The sequence below is a fragment of the Echinococcus granulosus genome, assembly GCF_000524195.1.
Source record: "Echinococcus granulosus chromosome Unknown EG_S00055, whole genome shotgun sequence".
Classification (NCBI taxonomy): Eukaryota; Metazoa; Platyhelminthes; class Cestoda; order Cyclophyllidea; family Taeniidae; genus Echinococcus; species Echinococcus granulosus.
The window spans coordinates 72590-87235 of record NW_020170435.1 but is presented as its reverse complement, the minus strand read 5'-3'; the positions used below and the strand labels follow the sequence as shown (position 1 = coordinate 87235).

General features: G+C 40.4%; 1 protein-coding gene across 1 annotated transcript; it reads left to right on the top strand. All coding sequences in view use genetic code 11, as the record gives it.

Annotated features, from left to right (window-relative positions):
* Positions 1 to 12094: 12094 nt before the first annotated feature.
* EGR_06321 (hypothetical protein) lies at positions 12095 to 12672 on the top strand (the record flags this gene model as incomplete). Its single annotated transcript, XM_024495570.1, has 2 exons — positions 12095 to 12154; positions 12574 to 12672. 2 exons carry the CDS (start codon positions 12095 to 12097, stop codon positions 12670 to 12672), a joined length of 159 nt encoding a protein of 52 aa, XP_024349968.1.
* Between the last annotated feature and the right edge of the window lie 1974 nt (positions 12673 to 14646).

Here is a 14646-nt window from a genome sequence, read left to right as displayed (position 1 = left end):
GTAATTATTAATGTTTTGTGTAAAAACAAACAACCTTCGCTGGTGCTTTTCGTCTATAACCCCTAATAATTGAGATGAAGTTTTACTCATGCAACTAATTTTTTTGTCAAATCAAAAAAAGAAAGCAATCCAGCAGAATATTATAATTTATAACTTACGAAAAATTAGAAAAGTCTATGGACGACTTGTTCTGAAATATTTTTCAGTAATAAACTGTGTCGTTGAAGTAAATTAAAGTAGATTGTATCATTTATCCTCAAAATTGAGGGCACTTTAATCTCCCAACTTGTTACATTATAACCGTGTTTCATTTTGAGATAGGATATCCAAGCTACCTAGCAGCTATTTTACCAAATTTTGCTTTTTGCTAAAAACTAATCATTCACAACCGGACCACATGACAATGCAAAAGCCATATCATGTGTTCATGTTCAGATGGCAAATTTTTCACAACTGCAGAAAACTTTTGAGGTAAACAAAATGGGCATATTATTTTTTTTGCAAAAACAGTTAGTTTCTCTTATTTATACTATCACAAAATATTTTGCCTTTAAATGTCTTACAAATTCAGTCGCATTAACCGCAATTTTACCCTGTCGCCTCTGGTTCCACATGTGTTCGTCTCATGCCTAAGGAGACCTGTGAATCAGCTGAATTTTGGGAATAAGGGTGGGATTTTATCAATGTCCATCTCTTACGAGCAATTTTTATGGTTGCATGAAGCTCGAAATCCTATGATTTCTTTTTCCCACTAACTCCTATGTCCGAATCTGGTCAGCTTCTGGAGTTCAAGCCGTAGGAGCATTTGGCGGTGTATCCAATTTTATGGAGTAAGCAGATGTCACCCTTAATTCCTTTGTTACTCAGCATGCGAGTTATTAAGACCCACAAAGCGGACATGCCCATGGGTAGGGTGGGTTGGCCTATGGGTTGGGAGGAATGAGAGTGGGCTAGTGATTGTATTTTTTGGAATTTATTAATGTAATACCAATTCGCTATATCTTCCCTTAAAACACCTTATTTTCTAACAAGTCTATCTGCATCTTGTCATCGGTTGGGGCACATCTTCCACGACTTCCTCTTTCCGACCAATACGCATCCAATTTCATTGTTTCATCATCACCCACTTTCTCTAAAAATATTACAAATTTTGACACACTTTTTGCGAAACAGTTATAAAAATCTTTTTTTCCAATTTGCATCCAGAAATATGACTATATAACAGCTTATAAATTTAGTGAATTTAAACAGCAAGAAATTTGCTTGGCGTCATTCTTATTTGTACTAGGTTGCACGGATTTCCGCAGGTCAAAATGCCTGGAAAAAAAATCTGCGAGAAACGGTGATTCTCTTTTGCTAATTAACATACATTTTCCCCATCTCTTAATTCGGACTCGCTTATTGCTGGCATCAATGTAACTCTCCAAGTAATGCAGGGGGAAATGTCAACCTGGAAGAAGGTGCACTGACATCGTGCAGTAGTACTTAAGGATTTCGAGATCTCCGTACTACAAGAGTGGTAGTAGAGCTTGAAGAATTGATGGATCTAAGTAATCAAATGCCCACAGGACCGGAATCCTTCAAATCTGTTTCTTGACGGTAAGCGCAAACACTCACAAGATGGTCATGACTCCTCCACAGCCTTCTGATTCACACCACAAATCTGGTGAGGAAATAATCAACCCAATCAGGGAAGTAAAAAAGAGAGCAGCTGACGTCCCTTTGATCCAATTGCTACAATGTTTCCCACCACTTTGCGAAGGATGTTTGAATGCTGTTTCATTTTTCACCAAAGGAAGAATGATGCAAATTCACCTAATCTGCAAAATCTTCCCATGCATCGACTTCCTCCAAAATGATGTGTGACTTCTGTGATAGTTAAATGTGTTTTTTGTTCTGACACCAATCTAAACTCGTAAATTTGTGCTTAACCTCTCAAAAAATTGTTCGTCCCTGTTCTACAAAGTTTCCTCTAGCTGTGTTTCTGTGTTCAGCGCATGATTCTGGAAGATCTATTACCCTTTTATTAATAGCCGTTGAATAAGCATAATCTTAAGTCTGTTTGAATTTTGAATTTCGTGATGGAATGGCGTTTGTTTAAGTGCACCTTTGGATACGCGGGATCTTCAGTCTCGGTGGGTTCCGCATAGACTTTTGTGATGTGGAAAGTCATCTGTGCCTCTGGTCTGCGTGACCTTTTGACTCCAATTATACGCCATTCTTTTACACCGATATGCTTCATCATGTCTTTAGAGACGACGCGAGTCGTTACATTGGCGACAGTATCGAGGTGCAGAAGAGTGACATTGGTAGGTCCAGAGGGAACAACAACCAAGAGAAGAAAAGAAGGCATTTAGTAAAGTGACATTTTTAGTGTATAGCTACCTACATGAACTCTTCATTCTTAGCAAAACAGCATTTCGCTTTTTCTGTGTGATAGCTGCTAACGCTAAGACCTTAAGGATAACTCGGACGCTCATATGTTTATGAGTAGTCGTTTTAAACCTGCCCTTAACTTTAAAATTTTTCCTTTTTATAAAAAGAATTTCGCATTAAATGGGATAGTTTGTTCTTTTCCAGGAATTACGTGAATTAGAGCAATCTCTTATTCTTTTTAATTTTCATTAACGTTCCTCCTGGCTATTTTGTTCTTAATTTTTCAAATTTTGACACTGCTTTCCTACCAGACTTTGTAAAGATAATTTTTAAGAATTAACAATAGTGGAAAGACAAAACAAAGAGTAACGGCAGAATGAAGAAGAAAACAATAGGTAATAATGAGCCATTAGCCCCTAAAATCCCACTTTTGCACAATAGCTTACTTTTAAAAGCGAAGGAAAAGTTAATTTCCACTTCTCATGAATCTGTTGTCCCTTGCGTGTGATGGTCTCATGCTACAAAAGAGTAACAATCGCTTGAAGTTTGGATATAAAGGAGGGAAATACTGAGGATGAAGCCGTATCTTCATTTCAAATCTGTGTCTCAGTATAATGTGAGATCTTGAGTTTTCCTGCAAAAGAAACCTGCCTTCCCACCGATTCACTAGTCAAAATTCTAACCATCTTATAAGAAGCGGATGAAGAAACTTTTCTTGGGTACCTTAGAGTTGAATCTAGCACATAGCTCACAGAGAGTGATTATTTGAAGTTAGATGGTAAGCCACGCCCTCACCTAGTTTTGGCATCCAAAAGCCCTGATACCATCTCTCATCACTAGTTGAGTAGTCAGGCGATGTAGTCGTGGTGCATTTTTACACGGTAAAAGAAATGAAGGCAAGCTTGACATCCCATCGAGTTTACTGTCATCGAACAGCTTGCTATCGCGTTTACTACCGTGGAGGTGTAAACCCACTGTTTCACCCTCACCCTCGTCAAGGTTCGTATTTGAAGGAGACACCTCTTTCATCGTGATGAGGAGCAGAAGGTCTCTCATGAATGTGATGCCTTAGTGTGGGCGTAAATTTATTATCAACGCAGCTAGGATGTGCCTACTTCACATGAGGAGCTTTTACAGTTGTACAACCGAATCAAACTCGGTCGTCCAGTTGACAAGCCGGTGTCACCTCTGCCAGATTAAACGACTATTTTGCCATCGAAGTTTCAAAGGACTAGTCTGAGAATTGACTGGAGTCTCATAAATATCCTCTGTAATTCATTTTATTAGTTAACTGCTGATAAAAAAGCCCCACGAACTTATTCAGCTGTGGTATATACAGTCAGGGACGTACGCACATTTATCCACGAGAGGAAGGTAAAAGAAAAGCCAAGCCTGGTGTTTTAATCCAGCAGTACATAGCAAAGTCTATAACACTCAGGCGTGCTCGTGAAAAAAAAACCCCCTACAAATAGTCCATTTTCAGCAGCACAAAGAATCCATTTAGATGTCATATTAATTTTGCGTCACGGCTTCCATCCTTCCCGTCTGCCGTCGGAACAAATCGAGTTGTCGCCACTGGCCCAAAGCACTCTACATTACGATTTTTAATGCGACCAAATGGCGACAATCCTCCTCTGTTTCATTTAATTAAACGCCCCTATTAAACAGAACATAATCCTAAAAAGCCGTAATCAACTGCTGGATTGGTGTATGAGAGGAGACCTCGTCAAGTTTTCAACCAGGGAATGAAAGAATTACAAAGGTTTAGTACAAATTTTATTAATACCGATACGCCGAGTACGGTGAATGCGTACAACCGTGTGAGCTAGAGTGGCCTTGACCTTGTCCACTTGCAATGGGAACTTCTATGCTGATAAACAAGGAGAACCATCCTAGTTCCTCAGAGGGGAAAAGGGAAGAGTTGTAATCGCCAAAATGAAACAGAAAAAAAGGTTTTTGAAACCAAGTTCACATCCACCAGCCACTTCGAAATCGTGTTTGGCAAAATGGCAGGCAACAATAGAGACGGCACCTGACTTGAAACCGTCTGCTGAATTCGACTTCTATCTACTTACTTCTGAAATGAAAACGACGTGGGGAGGAGGAATGGATGTGGAATGTAGACTTTGCATTTTATTATAGACCATCACCCAGGTTTAAATATTGCGTATACAATTTAGTAAAGAGGGTAAAACCCTCCATTTTGGTGGGATCGGTGAGATACATCACTAATGTCGGAAATAACTGTATCCTCGTCTGCATGAATAGTTAATAAATTCCGTCTCTGCCTTGGAGTTTGGTGTTTACACCATGGACTGCGTTGTGACTACCAACGCAGAAGAGTTGTCTAGAGAGGAAGAGAGGCTGCGAAGTTATTGAACGATATGCTTAACCACCGTATTGGTACCGCCACTGCCTCCTAGTCCTTCCGCATAATGCGAGTGAGTCTGTCTCCAGTAGTGATATGCCTGATTATACCTTTGGGGCTTTGCTGATCATATCCCTTAATTTGTAAGTAAAAATTTTAATTAATAAGTTGTAACTAAAATGGTTGTCTTTTTTAATCAACTTTGAGAGAAAATCAGAAAAATTTTACATCGAAAAACATGCCACTTAAAACATACTACTGAAATATGCTTTAAGTATCTGTGTGCATTCTAGATGTTCTTTCATTCATATACTACTTAAAGGCAGTACTACTGTAACTTATACATCCTTCGAAAATGGTGTCTAAAATACTACTACTCCTTGAGCAACTTTTATCCACATCACAGACGAGGAAATCATTTGCAGATTTCCAATGCTGAAAAAGAATCAATTTTTAATCATTAGATAGGAATGAAAGAAGGACGAATAAAAGTTTATTTTAAAGGGAGTGAAAAGACACAAAAAACCCGGAGGGAAAATGTACACCTTAGGTGAGGAGAGCCTTACTTCTACTTAATTTTCTCACAGAGAAAAGGCGATACAAAGAAGACATTCGATACATTGTCACCAAGCAGCAACATGGGATACCACATTTTCTAATACACACTTGACGGTAAAGAAACCACACCGCCTCGGAGAGGAAAATACTTAACGGGATACAACTTTTGCCTTGGCAAACTTCTTCCGACTTATTTGCGGGTGACTTTGGAAGGCAGTTTCTACTGTGTTTTTTTGTGTGGCAACATTGGGGAAAAATTCTTACTTCTCTAGTTGCCTGATCTTATCATTTGGGCACTAGGAGAGGGGTGTGCACACACCATCTACTTTTATGGCCTGGGGTAACCAGCTTGCCTTGTCTACCTGCCACATATAGGTGAGACAGATTGTTTTCTGACCGTGTGTCCCGTGTTCTGCTCGTCTGTGGTAACTCTCCGTTAGGCGATCATTCTCTGCAGTAGGAGAAGGTTAGGTTGAAATATGACGTAGATGAGATAGACCTCAGAGTCGAGAGCATTCCTCCTCTTTGAAGGACTTTTACACATAAGCCCACGATATTAATCACAGCGGATAAGACTCCACCAAGGTAAACATACTACTCAAATGCTAAAGGTCGCTCATTATAAAACAAGACTTACTTCATGATAAAAATATATTTGGAGCATAATTTCTTCATTTAGGGAATTTTTTCGGCATAAAAAACTCCACATAGGAGTGCCAGCTTTATATTCTTTTAAATCTGAGATAGCTCTAGAGGAAAAACCTTAGCCACAAGGATTCCGCAAACTTAGTGACTGTCACTGATCCAGTAAACCAATGAAGAGGAGTCTGATTAACCAATTCATACTACTAACCACCATTGTTGCTTTGTTTGGTTAAACAATCGTTACGGCTACTCATTTCCTCATCTTTCGCGCTAGTGGTCTGTTGGAATGGCCATGAGATTACACCTACACCCTTCCAGACTTCCGACAGGTTTATTGTAAATTCCTTTACCGGTATGGATTATTACAAGTTTGGATTGACACCAAAGCAACCAAGTCCACTTATTTTCTGGTTTAGCCCTGAAGATACTAAAAAAAGGGGAACGGGAAAAGCACAAACATTAGCAAATATTTAATTATCACGTATCATCGAGTTTCCCATCTGCTAAAATAAATGATATTTTCCACAAAGTTTATGACGTATAAATTCTTTATTACCTACAAAATCCGCCTTTTATGTAGTTAAGAGACCGGATTACCAGACCGGACATAACGGCGTTATGCCTTCGCACTTCACGACTGCACTCCCATTGGCCAACGTGTTTATTTCAATTGTCCAGCAAAATATTGCCCAGGCAATAAAAATTTTACTGCGGCAAATTTTATTCAAGAATTTTTTTAAAAAAAACTTAATAGCGGAATTTGTAGAAAAGGTTAGAGGTGTTATGAGTTCAAAGAATGTTTGGAAACACTTTCGAAAACGCAAAAAATTTGGAGAATCCTCAAATCAGGTAAAAGGGTTTTTGATAGAAAGGTTTGATGCAACAGCACAAATGGATGTCCCAGTTTGGCACGCATTTGGAGAAATTCCTCTCCAATTCATCGTCTTTCTTATAAACTGGTGTTATGTGTAGCAGCTTGGGTTACGTCGAGTTCCAAAACCGAGTAACCTCGAGACAAAAATTTTCAACACGGTTGGCTGTTTGCCATCGCTTACGAGTAGGCACGAAGGTACGCCGTGTGCATACATGCCTGCCGCCCCGTCAATGGACGAGGCTGACGGCGTCCCAGTGAGGTTCCGGCCTCCCGCAGTTCTGCTATTTCATTGGTTTAGTCTTGACCTCATTCTGACCAATCAGAAGGGAACAAACAATTGACCTGTTTAAATGTTTGCCTCTCTGAGATGACTTCCTATCATAGACCATAGGTGGGATGCCTCAATCTGTCGATGCAGCACCCTCTACTACATTTCCCACTCCCACTGTTTACTCGCATCCAGCTAATTTACATCCTCAAACCATAGAGTCCGCAGAAACCAGAAGGCCCAACTTCGAATGTGTAATTGTGTAAATGTGTAATTGAACCTGCGGAGGGTGTTTCGTGTGACCTCTTAGGCAAGGTAGCACAACAGTGCCAATTCCACAATCATGTGGTGGCCTGTGCATCACGATCCAAATGACTCTAATCTTTTTTTAGAAATAGGATTTTCTGGTGCAGTCTAGTGGTGCTTGTATACGTCAGTTTGGACCCAGTCAAATTCCAAACTTCGAAACCAACATCTTCACGTGACAATGAGTATGAATGAGGCGGGGGAACCACACGTGCGAATGCAACTACTGGATCGCGATCAAACGTGCAGGAGGGTTGCATGCCTGCGTATTTCAAGCTTTTGACTGTATTGCTTTGGCCTCGTGGTGATCAGGATCAAATCAAAAGTCTTTATGTTCTCGTTATTGCCCAATTAGGAGGAAGTGATGGAGCCTGCTAGTTTAGAGGCGTTTTAGATTGTTGGGGAGCAAAGTAGCACAAAATATATAACTTTAAGCTAATTAATGGAGAAACTTCTTTAATGATGAGGGCATCCCCGTCAGCTCATAAGTATCTAATCACTTACACGAGCGAAACGATTAAGATTTTCCCTTATAGGGCAACCAATTAAAAAAAATTGAAAAATATCAATTTGGTTCTAGTAGAGGTGACTAGTATATCATTTTATTACCCAAATACGCATGCGATACTTGATCATGGGTATTCATTTCTTTATTTTAGACCACAGTCTAAAAGACTAAATTTCTTCTTAGTGTACCATCAGTACTTATCATCCCCCTGGCTTTGGACATCACCTCAGATTCATGATGTTTCGGTCATGCCTATTCCATCTCCAAAGGTGACTCCATTTCTACGTCGGCGACAGCAGTAAGTAGACTCACCCAAAATCATTAGTGACCCTGTTTTAGTCCAACAAAAACACCATCTCGATGTTGCGATAGTTAATTTTTTCCGATTAGTTTTCGGAGATTCTGACAGCCCACACTTTTGCCATGACATTAAAAGTTTACCTTTACACTGCTTAAAATCAAATACTTCTGCCAAATTTGAGTTGGATACTGAATCTGCTGTGAAGTAGAACTGTGACGCCACGTTTCATATGAGTCTTTCCTTAGTGCAGTTCCACTTGCAAGGAGTGTGACATCTAGGCGTCCACAAGAGGTGTCAAATTCAACTTTCAATAGAAAAAAGAACTATGCGCTCTAAAGATTTGGAGTTTCTGACATGTTTAATCCAAACAGGCTCTTCTACCTTGCTCACAATGTAACCTATTCATGTTTAAAGTCCCCTTGCCTTTCGAAATTTTAAAAACAGTGGAGTAAGTGAATAGTAGTTGTAACATAAAAAGGCAGTATATGTTAAAGCGTCAAAAATTTGCTAAAGACAATTAATTGCTACTAATGGATACAGGACAAGACACGACCCAAACATTAATTTTGCTCGCTTTTAAGGCTAAAATGTCACCATGACCAGTGTAATGATAGCAGGGAAATAAAACAAAACTTATCAAAATTTTTAGCTAATAGGGCAACGAAGGAGACGGCGCAAGATTTGTTTACTAAATATAAAAAATCTAAATTATCTTTCAATATACACTTTAGGATGAATTTTGAGGATGTTAAAAGGTTTCGGTAATTTAAATGGTGATTATGAATGTTGTCGAAAAGCCCTGAATTCGAAAGAAGAACAGGAAAAAATGACATAATTGTTGACAATGCGCCAGGAGGTGGAATCAAAATGTGTTTGCGATTGCACGTTCATCTAATTAGCAACAACTTTTCTGCTAAATGCATTCCCATGAGGGAAGATTTGTGCTACACTCGGAGAAAAGTTGAGAAAGGGGAGGGGGAAGGGAAAAAACAAATTTATATATTTCAAATCAACTTTTGGTAAAACTTGAAAACAACATTTTGGCATTCTAAATGGGACTCAGTTCAATTTTCCAAAACATTCGATTTGACACTTTTCGTCATTTGTGCATTTTTAGCGATTTTCGTTTAGCAATTGAATAGGCGCATTTGCCTCCAAAAAATTGCGAACTTTGCACTTTTGGTTACTAGACAATTTGAAATTTTTAAAAGAGTGAGATTAAATTCGTAGAGCTTAAGACTGATCAACCTTCGTTGGTTTAAATATTAAAAAAAGAAGTTTTATCAATCATTTCAAGAGAGGAAATCTTACAAGTCACGAAACTTTGGGTGTTGTAGTCTACACCCCAAATACTAAAGTATAAGCAACTGTTCTTTCACCTCGCGTCAAAACAGCTTAAACCCAGTGACACATCCTCTCAAGCATTATGAATTTCTTCTTCCCCTTCTACGACCCTTTTTCTTCTCGATACAAGTAAAAGAATAGAAGCGGTGTCAACTTCAAGTGAAATGAGGGGAAAATAGACAGACTAACGTCTCATTTTGTATCATTCCATGAAATGGTGCCCCTCTGGTACCCTCAGTGGTGATCTCTTTTGCCTCAACCGTGGCAACGAAGCCAAGGCTTCAAGGATCGTCCACGAAGATCAGATTTGCATAAAGGCGGAAAAATATTCAATCCGCCAGTTCAATGAGCCAATTTGCGGGTTACGAAGACCATAGAGTCATGCCGCCCTTTTTGAACTAAACCGTGGGGACTCATAGAATGTTGGTTGTTTAAATAAGGTCTGGTGAATTGGAGGTGTTTTGATGTACTCAACGGATTTGAACCTAATAGCAGATCCTTTTAAGAAGCAATAAATCTAACCACTTGTGTTTCTATCATACTTTTTTTGGCCTATTAACTATACGGGTGCCTGATACAAGAAAAAATAGCTGTCAGTAGGTGATTTAGCAGGTTAATATAAATGATGTGGTGTGCCATCTTCTCTCTTAATCCCATCCAATAATGTAAACCCCATAATCATTGCGTTACCACGCAGGAATAAAACTTTGTTTTCACCATTTCAGCAGTGCAGTGAGTCATTTTACACCGACGATAAATCTCAGCGCTGATTGTTGGGGCATTCGAAGGGGCGAAACCTTGTGGATGTGAAGTGGAGCACACCTTGGGGTGTGGAGTAGGTGGGTTTTTTAATTACAACCAATGATATACTCGTTCGTTCAACTAACCTGGCTAGGCAAAAGCTCAAAAACCATCTCTTATCACAGGCGAATCAGTTTGTAAGTCATTCATTCTGTCAACACATAGTCAGAGATGCACAGTGGGTTTTTGTAATACTGTAGTCAAGTGAATGAGGGAAAGAACAATTTGACAAACAGCCAATCTTATTGTTGCCTGTCCAAGTCTAACACGTGGGTGAGACCCATTTTCTCAGTGGCTTTGGTTCTCCGACTAGACCTCTCCCATCGGCAAACACGAGTGAAGGCGGTTCTATCCACGTTGCTTATGTATTTCCTGCTTTCTACGAACAGAGGCTCTTTCTCTCCGTGATGCTTCATCAGAATCCACTTGGTTCGAGACTGCAGGCTGTTGCAACATGGCATACCGTCCTCCCTCCAAATCCAACTTGTCAAGCCTGCAAGCTCGAATTACATTCATCAAATCCAGCTGACACTATGACATTCGGCTCAAAAGTGCTCAAAAGTATATGAACTTTTGACCCACAAATAGCCTCACTGAGTAGTCGGAATCCATTCCTACATGCCGCCTCCTTCGGTCTCAGCAATTTGAAAGCCGAGAGAATTACACCACTGCACAATTCCGAAGGACTCTGACTTCTTTCCCCTTCGCTAACAGCTCTAACGGCCATTCTGTTTGGGTTTAGATAGATTTAGCTATCAAAGGCGATAAATGGTGACATTTTTTTCCAGAAGTTTTGACGGTTGAGGTTAGATAAGCCTCATTTGCTAATATACCAAAAAACTGAGAAGTTGTTATCGTTCATTGGATATACACGGCGACTGAAATGGACAGATTTTGGTTACCGACTAAAAAAAGAAGGAAAAAAATTTATTTTTCCTAGAGGTCTGTTTAAATAAGCCTACATGGTCCGGCTTTATGTTCTTAATACACATTTCTAGACGATTGCTTTGAAGCACTAAAACAGGATAAATGACAGGTAGTTTTAAATGCTGCTTGAATAGTGTGCGAGTTGGTGGACATTTCAAATGTAATATCGGAAGCAATTATGAAATTCCCATGTCCGCTAGTTTTACGGCACTTCTACACTTGAAAAGTCAATCCGTCCTTCTTATTTTTAGTAAAGATTAGTTTGCTGGTTAAGATAGGCCTATTTAAGCGAAGTTTTGTTGAGAAAGATTGTCTATTGAAGAGATTTGATGAAGTGGTAAGGTACCAGTAATTTGTCAATAATTCCAAGAGCCTGGAGTTCTCGTGTTTGTCAGTCGCCTAAATTCTATTGAAGAAATCAACCAGATGAGGAACGAATGAAGACGTTTTTGTTGACTTATACAGGTATGAAAGTATCGGCGATTCCGACAAATAACCCGTGGTGTCACGTGTACTAATTATAATGCGTTGACCTTGACCCTAAAGTGTACTTAAACGCCGTCCCAGCTGTCTAGACGGGGGGGGGAAGAGGGGAAAGGAGCGCGAGAAGACTGCTAAGTTGGTCCCGAAATGGAAATTTTTAGAAATTGGCGTGGGAAGGTTATTCTGGGGCTGATGGCATCACCATGGTCACATCCTTATGATTAAAAGGGGCCAGAAGAACATTAAAAAGCTGAGAAATAATGCAAAACAGTAAATTTGCGAAATGATAAGGCTTTTTAAATTGTAGGCTAGTCCGCATGGACTAATCCGTGGCCATGGTGTCAGGTCTTCCGGACAATTGTGGTGCCTCTCCTTGTCGCGAATTCCACTTTCGGGTACGGTTGGGTATACAAAAGGCAAGTGAGAATCCCGCCCTGTCCCCCTTGTCCCTTCTATCTTGCTTCGGTTTTTCTGGTCGTCTACTGTCCAGAAAAGGTGGTAGTCGTCGCTCCACGATGAGAGAAAGGTCAAGAGGCATTTTCTCCTATCTTACTCTCCTCCTTTTCCTCAATCTCATCCCAAAGTTCACATATCATGCATGATTATCTCCATGTAAGGTACAATTCATTAGATCGTGCCTTGCCTTGAAGGTATAGGTCTTTCCTCCGAACTCGTATTCTTGATCGGCTTCTCCTGATTGGCCAATATAGCGCACAGATCGACTAGATAGGTGCTACTAATTGCTACAAGGCTAAAGCAGTATAATTATAAACTATAAATGCGTTTGAATTCAAACACCTTGTGCGTCCCACAGAGAGCCAGCGGTCGCGTACGAACGCGTCGCACCTCTTCTGACTCGATGGAAAATAAAGAAGTCAGTGTTGAAGCCTCAGTACTGCAGTTAGGAGCTTGACAGGATCCAAATTGACGCCCACAAACACCACCGGTTGATAGCAGCAATTCCCTATTCTGAAAAGGACTAAATAGTCTTTTCGATGGTGATGCATCGACCGCCACATAGTTGTGGGGGCAGCGCGTTGTTATGCCACCAAATCTCCTCAAAATGCTCTACAAGAAGCCACGCAAAATAACCTCTACCGCATTTTATGCATAGGTGAACTGGTTTTGCGACGGTAAGAAAGTTCAAATTCACATCTAGGCTCAACAGCCACTCTGATGCGAGGGTGTGAAGTAGGAAGAGAGAGGTACTAGACAGGAGGGGTGGAGAGTAAAGAGTAAGGTTTGGTAAAGAGAGCTGCACCGGTGTTCTGAGGCATTTAATTTCTCCTCTATAAAGTGGTAGGTTTGCCTGTAAAGCAGGCTATTTCAGCGGAGCATCCCGCTAAACCACACAATCTCTTGGTCCTTCTTGATTGGTTAGGTCGAAGTGCAGAACAGACCAATGAAAGAGCAGAAATGTGCGAGGCAGGGTCCCCGACAGTTTTGATTGGTGGGTTAACGGTCACGTATGCACATAGCGTACCCTCATACTTACTCATAAGCACTGGCAAACAAAGACACCTGTTTTGAAGCCTTTCTTTCCGGATTACTGGAGTTAGAATTTTGACAGGACCAGGACTGCAGCAAACACAGTCAACGTGTCTGTTTATAGCAGGAATTACCTGGCCAGAATTACTCAAACATTTTTTCGTCCTTGATAAACTTCTTCAGTCGAAATTGCAAATTGATCTAAATCTTAAATTAACCACAGATTTCAAATTCTCCTATTTGTTAATTAACGTACATCCACGAAATGTCAAATCAGGTCTTGCTAGAGGGAAAATTAAATTGGGATTTTTTAAAATAATTCAAACACTTCCTTTTTATGAATGATCAAAATAACTCCCGTTTAGCGGAAGTGGTTACCCCTTATACCCGTCGGCGGCAAGTTTAATGGTCTAGCATGATGTCTAAGTGGTCCGGTTACCATTTGTGAAGGCGGAAGTGAGAATTTGTGTGGAGGTGGGTGTTTGATGCCTCGGGCTAGGGTGAATAAAATTTTGTTTTTAACAATCTAGGTGACACTTTTTGTTTTTCTGATGAAATGCTCCTTCGGAGTTAAGTTTTTTCTGCTAGTCAAGTCCCTATCAGTACTACAAGCCTTCAAGGATTCTCGTTTGCCGAGTGCCGAGGGAACTTTCCTCCGGATTTCCAAAATGGATTTACGCATCATCCAAAACGGTACAAACAATAGAGAAAGTGGCTAACTAAGTGTTTGAGATTTTCCCCTAGGCATCAATCCTTCTTCCTTCCAATTCAGAGTGCAGACGCTAAGAAAACCACTGTAAAATATTGTCTGGACTCTCGTTAAACGTTGATTTGGAGGGATTGTGAGATGCTTTGTTAGCCTCTTTTTACCTCCCGAAAGATAATAATGGCACAACGAGAAATTCCACTTTATGCAGCTGTTGTCACCGCACTCGAAACAGGCTAGTCACAGGAAGATTCCACACTTCCACGCAGTTGTTTTAAAAAATGTGTAAATTTTACTTTGAATTGTCTAAGGTGCCCTCTAGGCAATAAATTGGGCCATTACCCAACTGAAAGGTACAATGCAGAGGCCTGAATAATTCATTGCCTGTTGCAGAGGCAGTACTTTGGCGACAGAGGCTTTTGTGAGGAGAAGTGTCCAGATCGAGTGTCAGTTTTATGTTTTCTGATGAAATTCTGTTTGATCCGATAGGTCAAATAACTTCCAACTGAATTTGCTTTTTGTCTGGACCATAAGGCTTATTAAGAAAAGGATCCTGTCAATTCGGAGTGTCCGAATGCGAAAGAGAGAGGAGGAGGAGGAGGAGGAGGAGGAGGAGGAGGAGGAGGAGGAGGAGGAGGAGGAGGAGGAGGAGGAGGAGGAGGAGGAGGAGAGAGAGAGGAGGAGGAGGAGGAG